Source organism: Thunnus albacares, chromosome 2, assembly GCF_914725855.1.
Source record: "Thunnus albacares chromosome 2, fThuAlb1.1, whole genome shotgun sequence".
NCBI classification, from domain to species: Eukaryota; Metazoa; Chordata; class Actinopteri; order Scombriformes; family Scombridae; genus Thunnus; species Thunnus albacares.
The window spans coordinates 26,258,587-26,285,201 of NC_058107.1; the positions used below are offsets into that span (position 1 = coordinate 26,258,587).

The 26,615-nt window shown below is 41.4% G+C and overlaps 1 protein-coding gene across 2 annotated transcripts in view; it reads left to right on the plus strand.

Moving 5' to 3' along the window:
• The window catches only part of sema6a (sema domain, transmembrane domain (TM), and cytoplasmic domain, (semaphorin) 6A), a 103,707-nt gene that overhangs the window by 52,258 nt on the left and 24,834 nt on the right, over positions 1–26,615 (plus strand). For both annotated transcript variants that reach the window (XM_044375379.1, XM_044375386.1), the window contains exons 4-12: positions 4,123–4,183; positions 5,614–5,676; positions 6,333–6,434; positions 12,977–13,067; positions 14,430–14,549; positions 15,072–15,160; positions 17,329–17,546; positions 21,568–21,699; positions 24,454–24,609. In XM_044375379.1, the coding sequence (XP_044231314.1) occupies positions 4,123–4,183; positions 5,614–5,676; positions 6,333–6,434; positions 12,977–13,067; positions 14,430–14,549; positions 15,072–15,160; positions 17,329–17,546; positions 21,568–21,699; positions 24,454–24,609 (1,032 nt within the window). The remainder of the gene's footprint in view (positions 1–4,122; positions 4,184–5,613; positions 5,677–6,332; positions 6,435–12,976; positions 13,068–14,429; positions 14,550–15,071; positions 15,161–17,328; positions 17,547–21,567; positions 21,700–24,453; positions 24,610–26,615) is intronic.

A 26,615-nucleotide genomic window follows, 5' to 3' on the forward strand; every position in this document is an offset into this window, starting at 1 on the left:
GCATAATGCCCCCGTATTTGTGTCTGAGAGGATATTTACATACCTTCCACCCTACTCACACATTTTTGTCGCTGAATTTCGGGAAGCGAGAAGCTCACTCCAAATGATTCATATTGACGGCCAATGTTCTGCACTTATCCGATGTCAAAGGCTTCTGTTATTTCATTTTTTCTCTGAATTTCATGGTGTTTCGTATTTCACCGCTGACAGCACAGCCCCTAAAGACCCTTATGTTTTGTGTTTGCTTCAGAGTTTACAGTAGAGAATGAGAAAATGATGGGAAAGAGCACAAAGAAATCCTCAGAGTGGATTTCAGTAAATGAAGTCACGTCTAAAAAGCATCTAACCAAAGGTCAGATCACCCAAGACGAACTTTGGCTGGACAGTAAGTTTAAAAGTGAACCAAGTTGATTTGGGTCCAGAGGTTGGCCATAATTATACTGTAGTGTGAATGGACTCAAGACTAGAGACTCAGATGATGTTTTTGGACTCAGTCTGGAACTTGTTGTGAAAGTAAATCAAGATTCACCAAGAAATCTGACAGTGAAGGCAAAATCAGAGGGAGTTAAACCCATTGTGAAGAATAAAATAATAGATTAATTAGCACTGACATTGCTTTTACAAACAACAACAGTTTTTACTCACATGCAGCAGATATTATACAGGAGGCGAGATGTTTAGGTCTACTTGTCCTGCTTTTATAAGTTATTACAAAAGTTTATTTGAAGGAATTCACCAGATATTAAATCTTATTAAAAAAAACCCAATATGCCTGGTTCAGTCCACATGGTATGCCAATTAACTCATACAAGGTTTTTCCTTCTCATGAATAATTTTAAAAGAGAAATGTAAATGTGCAGCTACATCTGTAATGTAAATAGCATCTATTCTAGAAAACAATAAACAATGGATCACCTATATTTGTATTCACAGTGGACTAGAGTGTAAATGGAAATTAGGTTGTATGATTATGCTTTGCCACATTTTTGCCCGAACAGAACAGCAGCTTTTACTCAGGCCACTTGTTTAGTCTGAGCTACACCCAGCAGGCAAGAGCTGTCTTGAAATCTGACCTCGGCATTAAGCTGCAAGGTCAGTAGGACGCTTGTCTTTTTCAGGTCTGGAAAACTTGTGACATATTTACAAAAGCTCAGATAAAATGTCGTCAGTGAAGCCACTGAAGTGACTGTTTAATTTAAAGTGTGCTACTTTAAAAGTAATGCCTACATTATGTCAAATCATTGCCGTGCATTTTCTGAAACACACTATAGGTTTCAGATTTAATCTCAGCACCAAATAGTTCCTGTTTATTTCATCACACTGTGAAAATAAACTGTCCCTGTTGGTGCTTCAACCTTTAAGATTTCAGCGAGGACACTTTAAACAACAAGAAAATACCAGTACCAACCAATTGCTTATTATCTGTTGTCCTCTGTGTTTCATTATTGAATAATATTGAATATTGTGAAAGCTTTTTGTCCAAGGAAGTCATATGTCAGACCCTACCATGTGACAATAATGTAACTTTGGTAGGAAATAAAGGCAATGAAATGTTGGCTGTGGTAAATTATGTATTTTAAGCAGGTTTCAGCTCCCTGCAATATGATTTTCATAGCTTATTAAATAGAAACCACTGGCTGCCTGGGAGGTAGGAAATCAATTTTAAAACTTCAGGTTTTCTTTGGAAAAAGGTTGGCAATAATGTGAAGTATATATGATTTGTTGTTAATGGTCGACATCATACAATACCACCAGTGTAGTCTTGTGACTATGAAGTCTCTGCTTTCTGTCCTCTCTTTGTAACCATGAAGTTACATAGATGTGACTCAGAGACCAAGAGGAAGAGGATATGTTGTAATATGAGTTCAGGTGCAGTGGTGAAGAGGGGAAAGGGGGCATGCGTGTGTTTGTGTGAGTGCATTGGGGTAAAAGAGTGGGGGTAGGGAGGGGGGTCTCCTTGCACATGTGTGTGTTTGGAGAGCTGGTGTTGACACAGACACAGCCACTCCATTGTCCTCCTCCATCTCCAGTCAGGATGTTTGAGGGACACCTCATCGCTTGGCTCCCTCTAATCTCTGCTGGAACCGAAACCCTGTGGCTGGAAGACCTTGGCCCTCGAGGACGCTGTCAGCACCAGGACAAGAGAGGCGCAAGATAGAGAGCATAGTTGGGAAGGTTACTGGTGAAAATTATGGAGCAGGAGCAGTCAATTACAGATTACTCTTGAGCTGTTTTAAAATTGCAGGCAGTAAAATAACCCACAGGATTACACTAAATCCGCCAAGTAATCCCCTGATTTATTAGCTTCTGATTTAGTTTTGTCTTTTTTAATAATAAGTTTCAATTTTAATATAAAGATATAAGTGAACAAGTTACTGAACTTTAGGAGCCATTGCTGAACATAATAGTGATATCATCCATCACTATTATCACCCATCATCTTCCTTTTCCATTAAAGGCTTCTTCTTCTCCGTATTCCCTCTCCACCTATCTTAAATCTGATGGTTCAGATTGTTGTTTAACTTGAGCAAATTACAGTTGCCATTTTTAATAATGACATTTACTGTAGTCCCATTATTCTGTTTGGTTACCCTGGCAGCAAGGTGAAAGAGACACTGAAAACACAGTTCAGGAACCCTGGAAATTCAATCCAGATCTATTAGCCAGAGTAGCGCAATGGTAGTCCTACCAGAGATTCTTAATGAAAAACATTGTGTAGCAGAGTTTGCGGTTTTGGCTTGAAATACTCTATTTTTAGTCATGGCAGACTGCACAGTGACAGTCTGCATCTGGCATTTGCTGGAGCAAGTGAACTTGAATCGAGGAAGGGCAGGGGATGCATCTCAGTAACCTAAAGTGGTGGCATAAGAAGGATAAATGGTGACAGAGAACAAAGCAGAAATTTTATTTTTGACAGAGCTTTCATGGCCTCACCGGAAATGTGCCCTCTCCCGCCAAGGAAGCGGCTCTGTTTTCTTAATTTCAGCTGCTCTCAAAGATTAATTATTCAATTTAAGCGCCATGGTTGATAATGTACAGTAGACTGAGTTTTATCCTCGAGGAGATGACGGTGGCCCCCAGGAAAGCGATATAAGTGGATTCATTTCAAGATGCCTGTTCCTCCAAAGACTTTATTAGATTTAGTTAATGAGAGAGCAAGGCAGGCTGGCTGGCTGAGCGCAGGTTGGGGAGCTGGAACGTAATTAAGCCGTGAGTCTGACGATACCACTGTTACACACTTTGATTAAAAACACGTTCAACAGCTAATCTCCAACAAATTAAAGTAGTTACATCGTTTGGCACGGTCACCTTTGGTTCTCGCCTTGAATGAGGTAAATCCCCCTTTCTTTCTGTCTCTTCCGCTCACACCACTTCTACACCTTCAACCCCTCGCTGCGACCCCCCTCCCCCCTTGTCTGCACCCTAATTCTCCACGGTAAGTAGGTGTAACTACATGCCTGGTCAACCAGCCGGTCTGTCTGTCTGAGATGTAGTTAACCCTTGTGGGTTTTATGTCTTCCATATGCCCTGCTGGGGCCTATAAGGCTGGACTGAGTAATACAGGAGAACCCTGTGTATTTCCAGGCCAGCACACATAAGTCTTCTTGTCTGAGCTATAATGAGTGTTAGTATAGATTTCCTGTGGCTCAAACACTAGGCTTAATTGACCTGAACAGCTCTGAGTGACTTGGCACCTCTTGTCTCAACCTTCCCCTCCTCCCTTACCCCCCACAAGACCTTTCTCTGGGACAAAGAGGCTTTTGTCCCCGGGCCTGCGCCGCAGCGCTCTAAACCTTTGTTGACCGTTTCTGTCTGACAGAGCAAATATCTCTGGCCTCCTTTTGTTTATTGTCATGTTTTGAAGTTTGAACAAAGTTTATACAAAGCCCCATTTTCTGACGTTGTTTGCTGCCTGCAGGGGGAAAACAGAGGGAAGAAGAGAAATGGGTTTATTGTTTGTTGAATTTTTGACTGTCTGCTGCTGTCTGACCTCTTATCTTCTCGTCTCTCCCCCTCTGTCTGTCTCTCTCTGTCTCTCTCCTTTCTCTCTTTTTCAATCTGTCTCTGCTGCCCTCTCTCTCCCTCTCTCTCTCTCTCTCCCCCTCCCTCGATCACTCACAGGGATCACATATACACAGTGGACACAGAGACTGCCAACAGTGACGAGATCTTTTTCAGTAAGGTGAGTGAGACGTCTGTCAGTTTGAGGACGTGTTGTTCTCAGCGTGCCGTGATTGACAACGTAACCCTAATAACCCGGTGTGTTACTGTGTGTTACGCGTGCACGTGGGTGCGTGTGTGTATACTGTGTGCCTGCCAGCAGTCTTACTCACACGCTCACCGGCGTGAGCCTGCCGTGTGCGCCTTGGTGACCCTGTTAAGAAGATTATCCAATCAATCAGCTAGCAAACTGCCTGCGTCATCCACGCTCATCAGTGGGACAGCGGAAGGTCTGATGGGTGTGTAACGGAAGCTGAGAGGACAGTAGATAAAGTAAGGAAGAGAGAGGAAGAGGAGGAAGAGGAGGAGGATGAGGGAAAGTGGGTAGAAAAAGAGTAAGAGAGGAAAAAAGAGGGAAAAGGAAGATGAGATGAATTGCAGAACGGCGAGAAAGACAAGTGGGATCCAGATGGGAATGAGATCCCATTGTATATTTTCAGATTATTCAAAAAGCACTTTATATTTACATAGACCCCCGGCTGTAATAACCCACTCTCCATTCCATTTTAACCACTCCTCGCTGGCATCACTTGCCCTTAACATAATGCATGCAAACAGAATTCAAACAAGGCCATTCTTGTGTATACAACAACCCGCCATCCCTCCACCTCATCCACTTCAATGTCAAAGCCCAGCGAATGGGTCTTAATGAGAGCAGGCTGCAGATGAAAGGCTGGTGGGAGAAGCGCAGATTGATTGATGACTGAGGGTCTTTAATCAGTGGCCGAGCTCCAGACATGTTGTACAACAGCAGCGAGTACGAGGCGGCCTGAACCAGCGGCTCAGTGCTGATGCTCAGGCCACACAGGACAAGACCAGAGTGGTGTGTGTTTGTGTGTGTGTGTGTGTGTGTGTGTGTGTGTGTGTGTGTGTGTATGGCTGGATATCAAATATAGCTTAGCATTTACTGATAAGTGTGTGTGACAATGACAGAGAGCGTATACGTTTGTGTGTTTGTAGCTGACTGACAGGTATTGGCTAGCGCTGACCTACAGGCCAAGATAATGTGTGTGTGTGTGTGTGTTTGTGCAAGGATGGCCAACCTATCAATCAACAGAAATTAGCTCTCAGCTCTGAGGTGAGATCCGTCCTTGGACTGATCCAGAGTCAGTGTCGTATTTCCTTCTCCCTGGCAGAGAATTGGAAGTTCAAGGAGGTAAAATGATCTCCAGTCGGCATTTAGAATAAAGTTCACCTCGGTGCAGGTGCCTCATGAGGGGAATCAATGACCAAGAATCCAAGATGATTATTATTGATCACGGTATAGATTGGCTATTGAGCTCTGTACCTTCTGTTTTTTGTCCTCCTACCTCAATGTTTATCTTGTTTGCCTTCTGATTCTCCTTCTCTTTTTCTTGTTCTGTCCTTTACTTCGATCTTTTTTTTCCCCAGAAAATGACATGGAAGTCCAGGCAAGCAGACGTGGACACCTGCAGAATGAAAGGGAAGCATAAGGTAGAGAAAACACATGAGCTCTGCTACTAAGACACTTGGTAAAGTACTGTGCTTACACCCTAACTTCATTTATAGGACAAATATCACCCTTTTCGTCACAAAACACTTAGTGAATCACACATCATACAATGCAGACAAGCTGCCACAGATCTAATTGCTCACATTCTCTGGTTCTTTCTCTCTCTCTCACACACACACATTAAGAAAAACAGGAGACCATGCAGGTGCAATAACACACTTCCTGCGGTTCATATAACCTTCAGCTATCACAATTTATAGAGCACATCAGTGAGAATCTTCCTATCAAATGGAAGTATTAAATACATTTTCTCTGGAATTAAAGTAAGTTCTAACAAAATTGTGCACAGTGAATAATGTCTTCATTATTCTTCTAGAAAGACATTGCATGGCACAATAAAATCTAATGTCAATAAGTCTTAACGTATCATGAGGAAATGCTACATTTCATGATTATACTCTTAATGTCTGCTGCACATCTGTAGAGCACTACATGCTGTGCTTCAAAAAAAAGAAAAGAAAGAGCCACGTGTGGCTTTCAGTGTAAAAGTATCTGTAATAAAAGATATACAGATGTCACCATGGACCTTCTTTCTTCTTTCTCTTTTTGTTTCTCTCTCGCCCTGCGCTCTCCGAAGGATGAGTGTCACAACTTCATCAAAGTCCTCCTGCAGCAAAATGATGACACCTTGTTTGTTTGCGGAACAAATGCTTTCAACCCATCATGCCGATCCTACAAGGTAGGGAAGCACACGCACGCACACACAGACTCATTCACACACATATCTAAACAGCTCTATCGTGCTATATTTTTGACCTAAATGAAACGCATTTGTCATACACACACACACGCACTGTGCACATACAGTCTCTTAAAGCTCTCCTCCCTTTTCCTCGCTTTGTCTTTCTTTATCTGTCACAAACACACACACACACACACACACACACAGTCAGGGATATTTTTCACATACAACTCCAACCATGTGGCAGTTGAGGGCGGTCGAGCTATGCAGCAATGGACATAGATGGATGACTTTCAGAACTCAGCAGGCCCTCCTCCGATGTCTTTATCTCCAGGTGTACTCTGACATGCTCAATTTAGAAGCAGAGAAACCTAACTACCTACCTTCTTACATACACACATATATACTCACACACACTGAAATGCAAGTGAAGGCTCAGTCCTGAAATTCGACTCAGCCTTCCCCTGTAAACAGAAGCTTGCCAGGTCGTATCCATACGGGCATGTCTGGAATAGTTTCAAGATTCCTTCAGTCTAAGCAAAAACACCTTGTGAGAATGCATTTTAATGACCTCGGGTCAAGAGAGATAGCAGGTAGACATTTAGATTGATTTGACTTAATGGGCAAAAAAGGAGATGTCAACAAAAGATAGACATGGAGAGAAAAGAAAGATTGGCATGCAGGGAAGCAGATGGACAAATTGGAAAACCCACACACAAAAAAACACAGATTTTAAGGTATACAGGTAGGCAGAAAGACAAACAGCAGACAGGCTGTCTTCAAACTGCTACTGAAAATGTCCCAATTTTTTTTCTTCCCTTGGGACATAAATCTGATGTTTTTTAATGCCTCGGTGTGAAAAGTGAGCAGCATTGCCATTACAATGAGTAATCTTGCCTCATTCAGAAGACAATTTTCATACTTCTTCAGCTTGGCTGACCTAGTGTTAGGAGAGCAAAATATAATAGTGGAAAGAAAAAGCCAGTCTAATTGGTACTTAATTACATTTTACTATAAGGCTTATACTATGTCTGAAATATACTCAAAACCAACAGAAATGCAGGAAAAGTGGTTTCAGCATCATTGTCATTTCATTCAAGTATCAGGAGCGGTATTGCAGACATTGTGACTATGAGCCATCCAACAGACATCAGATATGAACAATGTCGTACAGGCAAGAAAGAAAGACAGGAGGTCAGACAGAATGACTCAGAGGCAGTTCTGTCCTGAAGGATACTGTTGTTTGGTTTGTTAGGATGTGATGCGATGGTCACAGCACACAAAGATGTTATCTTGGTGGCCTGTGGGGAAAACTCTCCTGCTTTGGTTCACTAGATCTGTTTACCAGAAAAACAAGACATCTCCGCTTCGTTGCCTTTATGGTTCAGCATGCTAAGCACACACCGAGTGGATGTCTTTCAATGCACTGACTCCTCCTGCAGGGAAAGTGGAATTTATGTCTCTGCATTTATCAGGCGTGGTTAGCTTTTATAACTCCACCAGTTATGGTGTCAAGGTTTGTGTTTTAGATGTTACTGCACTGACATTGATTCTAGTCTGGGTAAAGTGTTAGAAATACATTGTGGTTTGGTAAAATGGCCATGCACACACACATGCACACCTACCTTTGCAAACATATAAATCAGTGCATAGGCTTACTTATGTATATGATTGGTCATTCTAATAAACAATATGGTACAGCATAATAAAATGCAATGATTTTATTCAAGTATTCATTCAAGTATTTTTCCATGTTTCAGATGTGTTCAACCCAATTAGCCTTTGCATATTTTAGTGAGTCAATCTTATATTCTTGCAATTCCACTTTCCCTTGAAAAAAAATTCCACCACTGTAATTTTTTAGTCAAATGTAATAGCCATTTCAGTTCAGGGAATAATTGAATCAATATGGCCAATCTGATTAAATGTAAAGGCTTTTTTTGTCAAAGCATTTCAAATATTGTTAAAATTACCACTGATCGCTGGCTCACAAACATGCAAATGCACTTACTTGGCTGGGCACAGAGGGGAAAAAAACAGAAGTATGAACCCATATAAACACTGACAACTGTGCAAACATGCAAACATACAACACACACATTTTACAAAATAATCACACACACACACAAACACTGTACTACTGGCAGGCTGGCAGACTCTCTGGGCAGATACCAGACCTTTGATGGCATGCTGAGCTTATCCACTCTGCCTTGGTCAAAAGTGTGTGTGTGTGTGTGTGTGTGTGTTTGTGGTTAAATCCACCTTGGCCACAGTTTGCCTCTCCATCTCCCCAGTGTGACAGCACTGAAAAGAGCTTCTGTTTCGGGGCCAGCCTCATCCCACATTAATCAGCAACGCGGGCGGGAGGGAAGGAGGGATGGAGGGGGAGCAGAGGTGGAGGGAGACAGAGGGGTGAGGCGGAGGGGGCAGGCAGGGCTCCCGCCCAAACCAGCAACACCCCACGCTGTCTTCTGTTCTAACACCTTTCTCGCCGGGTTACCTCTTTATTTTTGCCCCTTTCTGATTTTCGTTTTTACAAACCTACCAATTTTCTCTCTTCTTTAGCTTCTTCTCGCTACCCGTCCTTCACCTTCTGTGTTGGTGGTGTCAACACCTGGGTACACACATACACACACACACACACCCATACACATGCATACAGAAAAAAAACCAGACAAAACACCATGGCAGCTATGGCACAGTCTTCTCCCTCGGTACCACACAGCACCCAACTTCTCTTCTCCTATTCATCCTCCCTCCCTACTGCCCTCCCCATTCTCTCCTGCTCTCCTGCCAGCCTTAATTCCTCTCTCCCTCCATTGCTCCCACCACTCCACCATCTTTCCCTCTGTTGCTTTCTCCCCCTGTCACTCCCTTGCTGTGTTGTAATAATAAACACCCCATCCAGTTGGGCTGATATATGACTAGAGTCAGTTTCATCGCCTGTTGCTGGGGCAAAAGGGGGGGGGAATCAATGGGGAGTCAGTGAGTGGGGCTTGGAAGCAGAGGGTCCCAGGTGATGCATCCTGGACATGATACTGGTGAACTGAGGCTACTTACTGGGAAATTTCATCTGTGCCAAGTTTCTACATTTGAAATATGATTTGTAATAAGAAAAAAAATTCCACACACACACACGTACAGATTTTCCAAAAGCTATTTGACTGACATGATGTTCATTAACATATATTTTCAAAGGTAATTAATTAATAATTGTACATCAGTAAGAATACATAATTACCTAATTATTGTTTGATGCAATGCTTCACCAAAAGATCAATCATTTTACAAGTTGAAGGTTCAGATAAATGAGGTTTTTCCTCTGTAGGTTAAGATGACATATTTCTTTCAACAGCTGCAAAGACTCCAGTTTCCTGCTTGAGAGTAAAAGGTGGTCAGGGAAGGGGTTCATCCTCCCAGAGCTCAGAAACAGGTTACAGAGAAATGGGCCATGACTATTAATCTCCCAGGGAGATATGTCGTTGTTTGGTTTACACAACCTCCTCTGGCCCAGGTGTGAACTTGTGCACTTTACCCTTACAGACAAAGAAGGTTGTGCAGGTGGAAATATGGACTGCAAAGAAATGTGTTGGGACTCAACTACAAACTGGAAGTCATCAATCTGTAAATTTATCAATGTCCAGGATGGGTGATAGAAAGGTTTATGCAGTTTTTACTGTAGTTTTTATTGTCTTGTTCTCCTTTATGTTGATTAATATAGCTGGCTAGTTACACCAATCAATTAGGACAAAATTATGAACCAGATAAATCACAGACCTTATCTCTATATAGATTATTTTGCCAATTACAGTAGATTTGCATAAGGATACTCTTTACTATACTTAATCTATAAAATAAACAAGTCTGAAACATTTCAAGGAAACTGTTCCAAGTACACAATTAATAACTGGGACGTTGGCTCAGTTTACCCCAAGTTTGTCCTCAGTAAAGATTTCACAAATCCCTCAGCAATGATAAATAAATCCCATAAAAGAGTATTTTTAAAAACAACAGACACAGAAGCAGAACATGTCCCTCACCCTGAGAACTGAAGCTGATGCTGAACCAATTATAACACTCCTGATGGGCATGTTTTGGATCTACATTGTGTTTGTCTAATTAATTAGCATATAGCCTATGGAAAACACCAATGAGCTGTTGTAGTAATTAATTCATCTAGATACACTACACCCCGAGCCAAGGTTACTGTACATTTGTCTGCTAAGCTACAGTAGATCCCTACAGAACGATGTGTTGTTAAGGCAACACTGACGAAGTGTGACAGTGCCGCTGTTCCCTTCCCATTACTTTGAATTGTGTTTCTACAAAGCTGAAGCGCTTCTTTTTTCTTCCCAGCTAGTGGAGTTGACAGCATAATAAGGTTTGCCTGGTAAACAAGGTAACAAAAATCCATCTGGCTGTTTAAACATCAGATTTCTTTATGGTAATATTTAAAAATGTTGTGGCTCATCGTGGCAGTTTTATGGATTGCTATTGCCCCTTTTTAGAAATATTGGATATTGTTTTGGACAAGGCTAACAGCATGAAAGTGAGCAATCTTCTGGTGTTTCTCTGCTCATGAAAGCTTGACAGGAGACTGGAGCTGTACGTATATCTGCGGCAGGACTGGGAGTGTCTTCCTCTGTTCAAACGGCAGGAATAGATCAGTGACAGGCAGCCAAGCTCAGTAGACAGAGGTCACTGCCTCGGTGAAATCAACTGAGGAGATGGAGGGGCGGGGGTAGCTGCCGTGGCGTGAGAGATATGTGAGTGTTTGTGATATGTCAGAAGAGGAGGGAGTGTTTGTGTAGCTGTACGCCTCTTGTTAGGTATCTGACAGAGAAGCTGCTGACGTTTCAAGCTTAACCGAGTTGCCCGTCACTCCGTATGACCAGACGCTCTGATTCAGTGGATGCACCTGACCTTCAGCTACTTGTGTCCCTTATGATTAACTCAGCCTAATCTATAATTACTGTCTCCCCTGTCTAATAACAATATATGTCTTCAAACCAGCTTGCCTCCATATATTATCCTCCTATAATTTCTGAAGAAACAGAAGGAATGAGAAATCGAGAAATGTGCTGCTGCTGCTGCTGGTGGTTCTGTGTTTGTTGTAAAAGGTCACTTGTAATTTTCTCTGCCAAATCAGCCTCAACAATTTCTCTGGCAGGCTTTTCCAGCGTTGCGCCGGAGTGTGTGTGTGACCTTTTTAGTGGGCAGATGATAACCATTTCCGCCGAGACAGGAATAGAAAACAAAATGACCTGTTTAGAGACCAGAAAGGGCGGCGTAAGCACTTTGCAGCCTTGGCAAGCTCTGCTTCTCTTTGTCGAGAGAAAAGGAGAAGAAGTGAAGAAGTGGAGTACGAGCGAGATAGAGATAGAGAAGAAAAATGATTATGTATTATGAACTCCGTAGGCAAACAGTATGTTCAGTAATCTTCCCTGACCTCAGCCTCTGGCCAGTGCAGTGTGTTTGTGTGTATTCCTGGTCTTTAGCCAGGGTAAGAGAGAGTCCTAAGGCGTGCTGGGGAAGACAAGCCTACCCATGGTGGGATGATAGCGACCTTTCACCCACATCACAATCTCCGCCAGCACCCCTGCCAATTGCACTGCACCCAAACTGGGCGCAAAACAAGAAAATTGTGTCTAAATTCTGATTAACATCATCCCACTAATTCTGTAAACTAGACCGATGGGCAAGGCCTCGAAATAGCTTATTGAAATGGGACTGCTGAGTTTCTGAGCATTAGCCATTACCTCTGTGCTAGAGAAATACCACTTTTACTTTGTTTAGGTGCCGGATTTTTTTCCTGAAATATACCACGTCTTTCCTTACTATTTAAAAACTACTGTGGTTTAGTAAAAAATTATCACATTCGCCGCTCAGGGCCCTGGGCTCACCCATTTTTTCTCTTCCCATTTATTTCCCCTTCACAGCAAAAGCACAAACTTTGGAAATCAGGGCAGGGGAAAGCACCGCAGTAAATGGGTTAAAGATCTGTCTTGAGGGTTGTTAAAACTCTTCTTTAACACCAGTACAGTTGAAGGATAAAGTATGGCAGGGGGAAGCAAAACACATCCACCCATACTGTGAAACATGTTGCTGTGAAGTGGAAAATGGCTGTTTTTTTTTTTTTTTAATCTCTCTCCATGACAGTTTCCCAGATACTCCCAGATGGGCTGCTTTGAAAGCTCTCAGTGGGACACCAGAGTGGCATCCACAGGGTTTCAGTATAGGTCAGAGTTAGATGGACACACTCCTGGGCTGGGCACCACAGTTTTTTTTTTTGACTCTTTTACTCTGACTCACACCATGTTGCTCCTCTTTAACACAATATTTTTGAGTCGTGAATTCAGATTGTGACAGTTTTGACAGTTAGTACATTTCTCATTCTCACCTTCTATCTGTTTTTCATCTTTTCAAACTGGGAAGCAACATTTCCTTTCTTGGTTGTATTTCAAGTCCATTGTTTTGTTTGACAGCACAATGTTGTTTTGACCCTCTCTTTTGACCTTTCACCTCATTTATGACCCCAGATGGACACCCTGGAGGCTCTGGGAGAGGAGATCAATGGGATGGCACGCTGTCCGTATGACGCCAAGCACGCCAATGTCGCCCTCTTTGCTGGTAAGATTAACTGCATCTGTGTATGTGCAGTTTTACATATTTATCAGTATTCTGAAGTGCTTGATTAAAACAATCATCACTATGATTTTCCGTCTTTAAGCCCTGTTCTTTCGCTTACATGAGAGAAACTCTTCACAAGCTTCTGTGAGGTGAAAATAGATTAAGTATGTGTGATGCTACGACTCACTGACTGCCATGAGGCAAAAACATTAATCAAAATTTTCTCCCATCTGCACTTATTAAACACTGGAACATGTCTGAGCTAGATGGGAAAGTTGAGTCTATTTGAGTGAGGGGGATTAGTTGCGGTTGTATTTAAAATTGTTTTTAATACTCTGTGGTTTATTCTAATGGCAACACTCCCGACAACATGTCGAGAATGAAAGCCAATCTGTGTTACATGCACTAGAGCAAATCGCAAAACTCCGGGCCACATTCGCTCTGCGTTAGGAATTCGACGCTTATTAGAGCCCATTGGAAACACATCAATAGCACATTGTGGTAACAGAAAAAACTGAATCATCTTCCTCTCTTTCTCTTATTGTGCTTCTCTGTCGACCTCTTTGTCTCATTTTCTTTTTTTTTTTCAAAATGCATAAGATTAAAAATAAGTATGGATGGAACCCAAATGAGTCAGCTTTCCGTTGGCGGGGTGCGATTCTTCTGAGGCAACCTACCCACAGGCTGCTAAAGACATTCAGTCCCCCATTCACATTCACTGTGAACCGATTTATGGCTGTATTGATGAGCTGTCCCTGCCTGTTTAAAGTCAAGGAGGAGAGTAAACGCCTAGGTTGACCAGTTAATGTGTAGCAGAGCTGCTTGGAAGGGGCTGGAAGCACTGAGTAATCAAGAGGGTTCCTCTCACTGCTATCCTTTCAATTATGTAGTTTGAGTTTCCACTGTGGTTATAGCCATGGCAGGCTGAGGTCATGCTGGTGGTGGATTGTGTCGTGTCTTTGTGTGTGGAGCATGTGTGTGTGACTGTGGGTTTCATGGGGCTCTAAGAGTGTGTGTGATGTAGGGTTTCAGTTGGTTTGCGTGTTTGATGTGTGTTTGAGCGAGTGAACAATTAACATCTTTTAAGTGTGTGTATAGCCTGTTTGTTGTCCATCAGAGAGTCTTGTTGGTGTGATTCATTCATTTTTCCAGGTGTGACCATGTGAAACCTGTTTGTGTATTCGGTCACAGAGGTAGGAATCTCTGAGAGGCTTTGTATGTTTCTCTCTTGACTTAACTTCACTCTCTTCACCTTTTTCTCTTCATTAATGGCTCTTTCTTTCTCTCTTCATTCTTCTCCCCTCTACTCTATCTCAATCTTTCCTCCTGATTGCTCTTTCCTTCTCTGCGTTCCCTCTCCAGATGGCAAGCTGTACTCGGCCACCGTAACAGACTTTCTAGCGATCGATGCGGTCATCTATCGTAGCCTAGGAGACAGCCCGACTCTGCGCACTGTCAAACACGACTCCAAATGGCTGAAAGGTGAGTGCAGGACACACAAACAAAGTCTCTGTGGGTGGAAAGCACCAAGCTGACTGACAAGTTAGAAAACAAACTCGGGTTTGGACATGCATGCTTAACCATGTGTTTGTGTTTTTGTGATTTATTTGTGATGTGTGTATATACGTCTTCGCACTTGTGTGCTGAAACTAGGTATGAAGAGCAGCACTTATGCTAATCCTACACGCTCTGTTTGATTCAGTCATTTTGCCAACCTGCCCTGGTAGAGTTGATGTAGCCAGGAAATTGCTCTGCCTTGGGGAGAAACAAGCATAAGTCCAGCCTGTCAAAACTCAATAGAGAGATCCCTCTTTCTTTGCATGCAAATTGTTTCACTGATATGATGGATGATAGATCGAGGCACTCAAGGCTCACAGTCGGTGCTTTTCTGCATAATGTGAGATATATTCTAGCTGTTTACTGTGAAATATGGTGTCAGAACTGTTTTGTCACAGCAAAACGTCACTTCATCTCATATTTTATTACTATTTTTTTTGTCTGTAGAGCCCTACTTTGTCCAGGCAGTCAATTATGGAGACTTCATCTACTTCTTCTTTCGGGAAATTGCTATGGAGTACAACACAATGGGGAAGGTAAGCACAGGCCCTATTGTTCTGCAATTGTTTGAGCTCTAATCAGAGGTGACTTCCTATTTACTGGGAGAATCAGGAAGTGCCTGAGAAAACTAACAGGATATGGGTGTATCACATAACTGGAAGGAGGCTTTCAGGAGCTGTAAAGTGGCCAAACATTTTTCAGTAACAGATAAACACTGAACAGGATGTGGTACCTAAAATAGATTCAAAAAGAAAAATCTGTGGATGTCTGGAGATCCCATTTTGAAGTCTAAATATACCGCTTGAATTGCACGTCCGCATCCGTCCGACATTGCTCCTGTTTGACCTATCTTCTCAATGTTTCCCAGGAGGAATTCCACCCAAGTGTCTATGAGAAATGAGACAGAGTGGTAGAGAAGACGAAACAGGCTTTCCTCAGGTTTCACAAAAGAGGGACAGTTACAGACATTTTTCTATTAATCTCCTCATTTCAGTTTTGGACCCTGAGAAAGTTTAATTGGGCACCAGGTAGAAGAAAATACAATATGGAAATGAATTGCTCAATACCTATTTTTCCGAATAAATGAGAGAAACACACAAAAAAGAGTGACAATGATAGAGGATGGATGAGGACAGAGAGGAGGTAACGAGAAACACAGAAAGAATGGATTCCCTGCCAGAAGTGACAGGCATGTGTTATAAAGAGCATGAATACAGATCAGGCCTCTCAATCTGCTGGGTGTTTTGAAAGCAATGTCAGTATAATTATGCATGTTGTGGAAGAGCTGATGGTGCAGTGAGCAATTTAACATTTAGTGAATGATATTCCTTCATCATCATACAGTAGATTGGCCTTCCTCAACAATATAAACAGTCGTCTTTGGTTTTGTGTTTGCTTTAGTATTAATGTTGGATTGTAACATCGTTATCAGGGAAATACAAAAAGGATAACTGTTTCATTAAACAAGTAAATTAACAAGCCTCGAGTAAGGTATTTGTTCATGTGAGTGATCTGTGTATTTGCCCAAGTAACACACAGATAAAGCCTGTGTTCAGCTATCTTCAGTGAGTTGAAATGTGACAGACTGAACTGTAATATGTAAAGCCGACATAATTCCACTTTCAACTTGACAGGTTCACCTGTTTGGTATAATACATTTTCTGTAATCTCAATGCTCTATAATCTCACGGTGTGAGAGTGTAAGAGCATGTGTGTTTTTCTTAGCTTGAATTGTGTGTTTTCCGCATGCATATTTGTATGTGTATGTGTGTGTATGTGTATGTATAAATGAGGGAGTGGAAGGTTGTGGTGTTTGCATGAGTGAGGGTGTGTGTGTGTGTGTGTGTGTGTGTGTGTGGTTGTGTGGGTGTGTGTGTGGGGATCTGGTTTAAATGCATGTTCGCTCCCATTCACACTGTTTACTCTAGGTTGCAATTTCAGGTCAGGGTTAGATTTATTGCTGTTAAGTATAGTGTGACAACAACTAATTACAATACTGACTACATGATTTTACAGAAGAGTTGTAATTACAGCACTCGCTCCTATTGAAGCTGTATACTTTGAATATTCTGTTGCCAGGTGCTGACTCTTTAACAACATATCAAATCCACCAATTTACTCTTCTCTGTCTTTCATTTGCTATAAAGTGATGAAATGTTGGTTTAAGACACTGGCGTCTCCCACAGATTTTTGTAATTTAAAAGGCCTAGAAGGGCTTATAGTAAGATCCGTTTGGAACCAAATTAAAAAGTTTCTTGAATATTTTACATATAAATGCTAAGCACAAAATAATAATAACTGATACAAAATTTAGTGCTTGGTAAACACCACTATGAGAAAATTATGGTCTGTTATGGGTTGCTTTCACTTCTTTATCCAAGTGAGCAAGTAAGTAAGTGCAAGTTTTGTCAGTCCCATCAAAAAAACAAAACAAAACAAAAAAATGCATTAAAAATGGACAAAAAAACTAGATGATGCTTTCTAGATGCAAATTAGAATAATTTATTTCATATTCAAAAGGTGAAAAGGTGTGAAAAAAATGTGAGCAGTTTTAGTCATTAGTTATTATAAGCTGTTATGAGGCTAAATTGTTAAACCAAATCCTGTCCTCATGCAAAGCATTTAGAGACTGTAAATGTCTATTGTACTTATACAAATGTCTATTCAAAAGTATTCTTTTAATCTTAACCTGTGTGTTGGTCAGGTGGTGTTTCCTCGGGTGGCCAGAGTTTGTAAGAATGACTGGGGCGGCTCGCCTCGTGTCCTGGAGAAGCAGTGGACTTCATTTCTCAAGTCTCGACTGAACTGCTCTATCCCCGGTGACTCCCACTTCTACTTCAACATCCTGCAGGCCGTGACAGATGTCATTCACATCAATGGGAGGGATGTAGTGATGGCAACCTTCTCCACACCTTACAACAGGTACGCTGAAGAATTAGCAACAGATAGAGGTGATTTGTGGAGGTCATTCATTTTATTTAGTCATCCATCTTCTTTTCCTCTCACCTCTTCTGAGTTCATGGGTGTCAACAACTGTTTTGCAATTTCCATTTATTAACCCAATTATCTTTCTCAGCTTGAAATACTTTGAAAATGCCCCCAGTTCATCAACATTATGACAGTCTGACCTTTATTAATGCTAGAGACGTGTGCCACTGCTGTTCCTCTTGGCGACTTGTAATCTAGAGGCTACAGGGTCAACATCTTCTGTCAAAACAGTTTTACTGCCCTTTTGACATGCAGGTGCTTAATCTTATTTTTCTTCTTACAATTCATATTCAGAAGCGCTTTCATATTCAGTGGCAGGAAGAGTTGTTATCTAAATTGAAAATTGCCACAAAGCCATAGCGCTTGGCTGATAGCTTGCACATATTGTAATTTTCCATTTTATGGCTGCTTTTTAGCAGATAAGACAATTGCTTGTGACAATGCAATTGAGCATGGTTAATGGACATTAAAACCCAATGAAGCATAGCCTCTGAAAATTTCTATAAGCGCTAGTTTTGATCCTGGCATTAATTTTCCATTTCATAGTCGGAGGATGAAATTAGAGGGAGCAAATTCAGACTGCAGGCAGCACTCAGAGATTGTGTCATGTAAATGTCTGTCTGGGTGTCTGGCTGGGTTGCTGCCTGGTCAAGTCACTTGCTTACTGGTTGGCTCGCTCACCATTTATCTGCCTTGTTAGCAGCCTGGTATAAACAGACATATGACTGTCTAACTTTCTGTATATATCCAATGCAGAGGGTAATTACTATAATTTCGCAGCTAAGGCGAGAATTAACAGCTCTCTGACCTTGCTCTCTATAATACTGCCCTTGTGTATGCTGTCTCCCCAATGTCTACATGATGAGTTTAACCCATGATGCAACAGCCAGAAAATCCAACCAGCATAAGAGAGAGAAAGACGTCTCACTTTAATAGAAAGTCTGATAGAGAATAAACAATTCCTAGTTTTTATTTCTGAGTGCAGATGGTTGAAAAATAGAAAAAGTGACTCAGCAAACAGCTATGCATTGATTCCACTCAGACAGAGAGAAGCCAGTGGCTCCATTGCTATCACAAGACGGGTTTTTTCCCCTTAAATGAATAGCAATAATAAGATAATCTGTTGTCCATATTTTTTGCCCAACAGTGTACTTGTGATGAACTTCGTCTCAAGGCTTTTGGGGAAACCCAGTCTCAGAGGAGAAGGTTAGGGAATGTGTTTCCTCATGGGACTTGGCAGGCACATGTAACTGATAGGCTACTCTATTTAATAAGACTATGCAATATATAGCCTACACTAATCTGTAATACAGGAACTAGAATAATTGCCAATGATCCATGTAGAAGACTGGGACATTAAGAAACATGGTCTTGTATTGAAGTGCAGAGCTGTTATTATAGGTATGATAAGGAAAAATGTTATTTCATTCTTACACAACCCTGTTTAGTTACGTGGTTTACATATTTGGACAAGCAAGCTTGTTTTATTGTTTGTGTTTTAAAACTGTATGTTTCACTTGTAATGTTCCAAAAGATAAGGTTTATGGGATGAAGACAAACTGCTGTGCTTTGGCTAGTGTAACTCTATTTCAGATAATAAGTTTGGCTTGGGGTACTATAAACTTTCCCAAATCCAATAAAGAGCAGGACAGAGCTTCTAAGGTTAGCTAGCCCCCCAGCCTATGATCACAACCTGAAGGCCAATATCAACACCTGTAGATATCTTCTATCATACAGGATTTACACCACACGATTGCAACAATACTTTCCTGGGCCAGGAGCAACAAAATTAACACATTAGCCTACAATGGCACATACGGCCCCACTTCCACCAATACAGTTCTATGATTCAGATTCTTCCATCAATCACACACATACACACACACACACAAACACACACACAAACACACACACACACACACACACACACAATGATCGATTCATACTGCTCTGCATAGATAGACCTATAATAAATAATAATATATGTAACATGTATCATACAGGATTTCCACCATATCACACATCCTGGCATAGAGACACAATGATACAATAGCCTAATATTTTCCAAAAACATCCACTGTCAACTACTTCTCATTGTATAAACACAACACCTTGGAGACAAGAATATATACCTTAAATTAGGATCGTCCAAAATGTGTGAATAATATGAGATTTACTCCGTTTTTAAGGCTTAAACAGGATATGAACAAGCAGGCAGACCTTATTATGTGTGTAGTCTGATTAATAAATGTATTATTTGATTTTGAAACAGTAGCCTTAGGGCTTGTGTCCTGTCCATATACCGTTTCGAAAAATGGTATATGGACAGGACACAAGCCCTGGGCACTGGGATGAACCTGAAGCGCTTGTGCAGTGAGAGAGAAAAACCTCTCGCCACACAAGTGCTTCATCCCAGTGCTTCCCAGAGCCCTGCCATCACTTTTCTGCCAGAAAAAAACACTATATGGACACAAGCCCTTATGTTGTTGTTATTTAGCCTCGCGGTTAAAATTAATTTTATTTTATGAAAAAAATTGCCCCATTTATCTTGGTGCCTGGCCTGAATAATTTTAACAGTTAGGTAAAAGTATGGTTGAAATAGGTAAAAAGTAATAGATAAATTGTGGGGCTGCTAAACTGGTAACCTTCCCGCCAATGGGTCTCTGCCATCCGCATCGGTTTCGGGCTCAAGTGGAGATGAGGGTGGGGCAGTTGAACAGGTGGATCTGGCAGTTGCAGGGCTCTGGTTCTCTGCCTCAGTTTCATGCTCAGCTGAACTAGTAGTGTTCAGCTGCCATGTTACTGTCCTCCTCCTCTTCGCTGTCAGCATCGTCCTCTCCAGGCTCTTTGCTTGCAAGCTGACTTTTGAAAAAAGTGTAGATAGACGGCATGTTTTTCTGAAGTTCAGTGTCTCTGATATCCTTTTCTTTTTTTGTCTTTCTCTTTGCTGCTCCACTGCTCTACCATTTATTATCCATGATGTTTGAAGCGTCTTTCACAGCTGGCCAGCCGGCCTTGCTGCTAAATTCCCACGGTCACCACCTGACCTGACCTGACTCATCATCATCATCATCATGATACAGACACAGCCAGCAAACCAATCACAATATATTTTTTTCTTATTTGCAAATAAAGTAATTTATTTGATTAGATTTCAAAAAAAAAAAAAAAAACAAAGCCAGGATGAGGCCACAGTTGGTGGGGGTTTGGAGGCCCCCGGGCACCGGCCTAATCGGCCTGGTGGATAATCCGTGCTTGCACTCTGATATAGTAGTAGCCTATCAAGACCCAGCTTCTGAGTCTGTCTGGTGTTTTCTAAGGTTGTAACCTGTAACCACACAAAATAATGTAGTGTGAAAAACTCCTTGGAAGTAACGCCAGGTTAGGTTACTACTATACTAGTTAGTTGGACATGGTAGATTTTGCAGTGTACTTTAAAAGCCAACAAACACACTATGTAGTCTGTTTCTTACAGTTTTGATGTTGTAATTTTGGTTTTGGGAAGGCTAATAAAAGACATGACCTTGCACACTCTTTATACAGAAAATTGCTGAGCTTTTCAGGCCTTACGTGCCTAGTTATGGTTGCTAAACTATGATTGCTATGACAGTAACTCTTTGTGGGAGCAATTTAGGGAACAGTCAATTGGCCAATTTGAATGACTCATTTAAAGAAATGGAGGAAATAACAAAGTTGTATCCATAAAATACATCTTGTTTTATAACACGGATGTTTTCTGGCAATTGTCACAACATTTCAAATTTGATTGTATCACCCAGTGTAAACATGCCACAGCTAAAACGAGTCATCCTCGAGGGATTTTACCCCTCCGGAAGGAGATTGTAAATCTATTTTTCTGTCTCCTGGTGATAGACCAGACTTGGCAAGGTGTTTCTTTGATATGTTCAGTCGAGAGGTTGTTTATGTGATTATTTTTGTGTTTGTGTCATGGCAGCATCCCAGGCTCAGCGGTGTGTGCCTATGACATGGCGGAGGTGGCCAACACGTTCACAGGGCGTTTCAAAGAGCAGAAATCCCCTGACTCCACTTGGACGCCTTTTCCTGAAGAGAAGGTTCCCAAGCCAAGGTACAACAGCAGTTAATTAACCAGTGCACACACACACACACACATACACGTTTACGCTAACACACACACACTCACAAACACATGGGATTTAACACAGTCGCACACACATACAATATATTTAGTCACACAGTCTCTCTTCCTCTCTTTCTTCTCACATTCCCTCTTTCTTTGTCTCTGTCTGTCTGTCTCTCTCTCTCTCTCTCTCTCTCTCTCTCTCTCTCTCACACACACACACACACACACTCATATTTATTCATTACCTAGAAAAGGTTATATACATGGCCCCCTAATCCATGCATAAGACTTGAAGAACAATATCACCACATTTTTTACTCATGCAGCACCATTTTCCAATACAGTACATTGCCACTCTTTTTAGTCGGGGATTACAATATCACGTTGCGTCACACACACGACACACCACCTCTCTTCACCGTTCCACCCCTAACCCATTACCTCACCTCTCCACCACACGCAGCTGCATCAAAGAAGGGCTCAGTATCAACAAATGAAGCATGAGATCATTTTACAGATGGCTGGCTAATTCCACAAATGCACCAGCCTGATCAATCTCCCCTCTATTGCTTGCTAATTAGTGCGCTAAGAGCTGCTCTCCTCTCCTCCGGAAAAAAAAAAAACAGATTTACTACAAAGATCTGGGCCACGATAATTGTTAGTACCCCGTGTGTGTGTGCGTGCCTGCATGTGTGTGTGTGTGTGTGTGTGTGTTCCCATATGGGTGAGGAGGCGGTTCCTCACCAACAGAGAGCCTGTACAGTACTCTTTGTGCATGCATTATGTGAATGAGTGTATATGTGTGACTTTACCCACTTCCCTCAATTAGCATGTAATTACTTGTTTATGTTCAACAAGGTCAGACATTGCAGAGATCAGATACACCCAGCGTTGTTTTTGCTGTGATTGATGTGATTGATTTCATTTCCATCTTCTGGTGGGTTTCAGACTTTTTATCTGCAAGCAAACAGACGGAGAGTTGTAACAATGCCACCTAAGTCTGCCCCTGCAGCAGACTGTTCCTCCATGTGCTAGACTCTCTCTGACTCATTTAGAGATTCTGTGTTTAAGAGATGTCTGTTTCTGTTCTGGTCTCCATATGTCCAGTCAGACATAAATGTAGCTATACAGCAACAGAAATGTTACAGCACTGCCTTCTTTTCCAATGACAAGTGGTTCAGCAGATGCTGCCCCCTACTCTAACGACATCAATTTGGAGGTCAGTTTAACACTAGCAGCAGATAAGTGGAACTCATCTATCAAAAGGAATTTCATTTCAGGCTAAAATAGTGTACCATGAGTGGTTTAAAAAAAATTCAAATATGTTTGGACTATAGTTTTCTCGCTGAAGCACCTCACTTTCTTCAGCACTTTCATAAAAGCTCTTTGAAATTGTGTCCTTTTCCTGTGTAGACATGATGGGTATATGAATGCATAGAAAGGCTGAATGATTTTTCTTCATTATTTGATTTCCTTAGTATTCGTACCTGCAGATCACTACTTTTAAAAATTGCAAAAACGATGGTTTTCATGGGAAGATGAATTGACATGTTTCATGAGAGCACACACACACACACATATATATATATATATATATATATATACAGTATTTTTGAGTGAGTGATGAAGTTACACCATTGATCGGCCAGCCCAGTATTGGGAGTTTCCCCATGGGGCGTTGCTCTTTCAAAATGAATCAGTGCAAGATGTTGGAAGCGGAGGACAGCGGCGCAACGCAGAGTGGCTGTGTTTCCTGGTGCGTTTAGATTTTATGACTGAACTAATACCAGGACACAAGCTTTTTACTTCTCTGACGTTTTCACATCACAAATGTTAATGAACAACAGTGTTAAAACACGAGTCTTGTAGCTGTTTTATCAGTTTATTGTGGGGCGGCTGCTTTGCAGGTTTTCTTGATTTGACTGTAACTGCGGTAACTGGGTGAAGATAAGCCTCCTGAATTTGCACCCAAAATGCTGTCAAAACTTTCATTTACAATTTCCACCGCAACCATTGACAAGGAAAGAGGCAGAAAAAAGGCGCATAAAGGCATGAGAGAGAGAGTGCAGCGAGTTAAAGCACCCCAAATAACAATCACTCTGACAAAACACTTCATGCAGAGTGAAAAACAATAGATATGAAAGTATATTAGTCATATACTAGGTTTTGACCTAGTATACGACTAGAGTTTTGTTTAGGGTTTGGTCTTTACATGTTGACAGTGTCAGACATTCAGTGTCCAGCTGGCTAATATTTCTAGGACCTGGTGAGGATTATGTGGTGTGGCAGAGTATCAAAGACCATGCAGTAAAGGGGTTTTACAAGCTCTCAGAGGTGAGATGCCTGCAAAGGGGATATGCTATCAAAAGCAGTTTCTCTTTTACAAGCAGCTCACCAACTCCCTGTAAAAGGATCAGATAGATAAAATGTCTTAGTGCTCTACCCTGAGTCCAAAGAAAAGAAGACATCTTGAGACCTCTGCTCTGGTCAAAGCCCCCTGGAATGAGAGTTTAGTAATTTAAGTCTACACTCTCATTGATTTTAGGGAAGTAGAACTTTCTGCCTTCTTTTGGAGTTCTGGCCATGAAAATGAAAAATGCTCATTCCCCCTATAGTCAATGTGGCAGTATTTCTTTTGTACTTTTTGTTCCATCTAATTTTTCCTTCATCCACTCACCATTTTTCCTCTCCTTTCCCTCTCCCACCATCCAACTTCCTCCTCCTCCACTCCATTCACAGGCCTGGCAACTGTGCCGGCACTCCATCCATGGAGAGGTACAAGGTGTCCAATGAGTTCCCCGATGACACACTCAACTTCATCAAGATGCATCCTCTGATGGACGAGGCCGTGCCCTCCATTGCTAACAGGCCCTGGTTCCTCAAGACCATGGTTCGGTAAGTATTACACACTCCAAAGGCCGTTGTCATCAGAAGTCTATGAGGCTCTTCAACCCAGGACAATAATTACGTGAAGTGCTGCTCTGAGAGTCAGGCTCATTAAAACACAGTAGTACTCCACCACAAACCAGCCGGTGACCTATTTTCGCTGTAGTAGAGGAAACAGTGATCTGCACTATACTATCATTCTCCCAGAGTGACCACGTAGTAATGTGATGAAGACAGAGTACTCAATTTGAATTTGCTTTGATATTTTTAGTGTTAGTTGTGTGAGAAGTTCATATTTACACTTAAAAGCCATTATTAAGAGGCGGATTTCAACTGTGTTCTCCGTTGCAAATTGCTTGTTTAAATCCCTTTGAAGATATTTCTATGAGAGGACACTGGAGTAAAAAGTTGAGGGGTTTTTTTGTGCTGTGGTTAGCTTTTCTCCAGAGTTTCTGGAGTTGAGCCTATTTCCCAAAAGCCAGTGCACTGTGGTTGATGCTGTTTGATCATAAAGGTCTCTCTGACTTTTAGCTGCACTCATGGGTGTACTGTAGATTTGGGTATGGACTGTAGGGACATGTCCCTACTAATGTCAAGGTGTTGCTGAATTCTCCCTACCAATATTTTTACCAATTTCAAACAATCTTGCCATTTTAACTCCACATTATGTTACCAGTAAGATCTCTGCAGAGTTGCCAGGTTTGTGTGTTTTATGCAAAAAAGTATTTTATTATGATAAAGAGTAGAAGAGGGGGATACTTGACTTGATTATCCGTTAACCCTTAACTCCAAGCTGTATTACACATTGCTGACTAGCTGCAGCCCAGCACACACCTGGTAGTAGTAGATTCTGTGATGGACAATGGTGAATTTGAAGCAGTTAATAGTTACTCATAGCTTAAATGTTTTAAACATAACAGAATTGAAAACATCTTCACTGGACAAAACTAACATCATAGTTAAATGTCAGGCGTTAGGTGTTGATAGCTGATTTATGATTCTTGCTCAGACATGTCATTAAAAAACTATTACTGTAGGTGAAAATTGCTCCCAAAAGCAATTTAAGACTTCAGGTCCTTTTTAAAGAAGAACTGGAGTGTAAGTAACAGCCAGGCTTAGCTAAAAGAATGTTCTGTAATCAATGATTAATATTCTTTGACATTATCAGGAGAAATATTTATATAACCCCATCCCTCCCTGTTCAAAGAGTGGATGCGTTATTATTGCATATGAATCATTACAACACGGTGAGCTCTGATGTTGCAGAGACACAGATGGGTGAGCTGCAGCCCTTCAGGTGAGCTCTGATGAGATCTAGCCATAAGTTCAGGAGTTGAATGAAAAATAACAAGTAGAAGTTTCTGAGATGATTCAAAGATATCAATCAGCAAACTGAAAGAAGAGCTACAGAATCTCAGGTGAGGTTTGAGAACCTTACAGCAGATAGTTGGTTCACATTACCAGCAGGTACATTATTTTTCTTGTAGCAGTTATTGTGGAAAATCTATCATATGTCAATTTTAAATATTGCCTGTTTCAGGCAAGTTATATCAGTATATGTGTGTGAAAGAGAAAAGAGAGATAGAGAGCATGTGCACATACACTACTGTTTATTTTGGGCATTTTATAAAAATAAAAAAAAAAGTCCCTACCAAAGTTAAAACCAACTCTACGCCCTACGCAGACATTTCCCGCCAGCCTGTATGGGAATACGACAGCACACCACCATCCCATCAGCAAGGCAAGACTAGCTGACAGAGCATTTGGTAAAAAGTAAAAAAATCTTGTCTAGTTTTTCATTTGGACCTGATTCTGAATTGCAGCCACTCAAGACTTAAGGTTAAAACTACATGCCAGGCCTTTGACAAGCCTCAGTGGTGGTAACATCACTTAAAAGATGAGTTACATTAAAAATTCTTCATAGGTTTTACAAATGATTTGCATCGTATCACATATTGCTGGTACTTTGCTGAGGTCTGACCTACATACTATGCTGGCTTAGTCAGAATATGCTC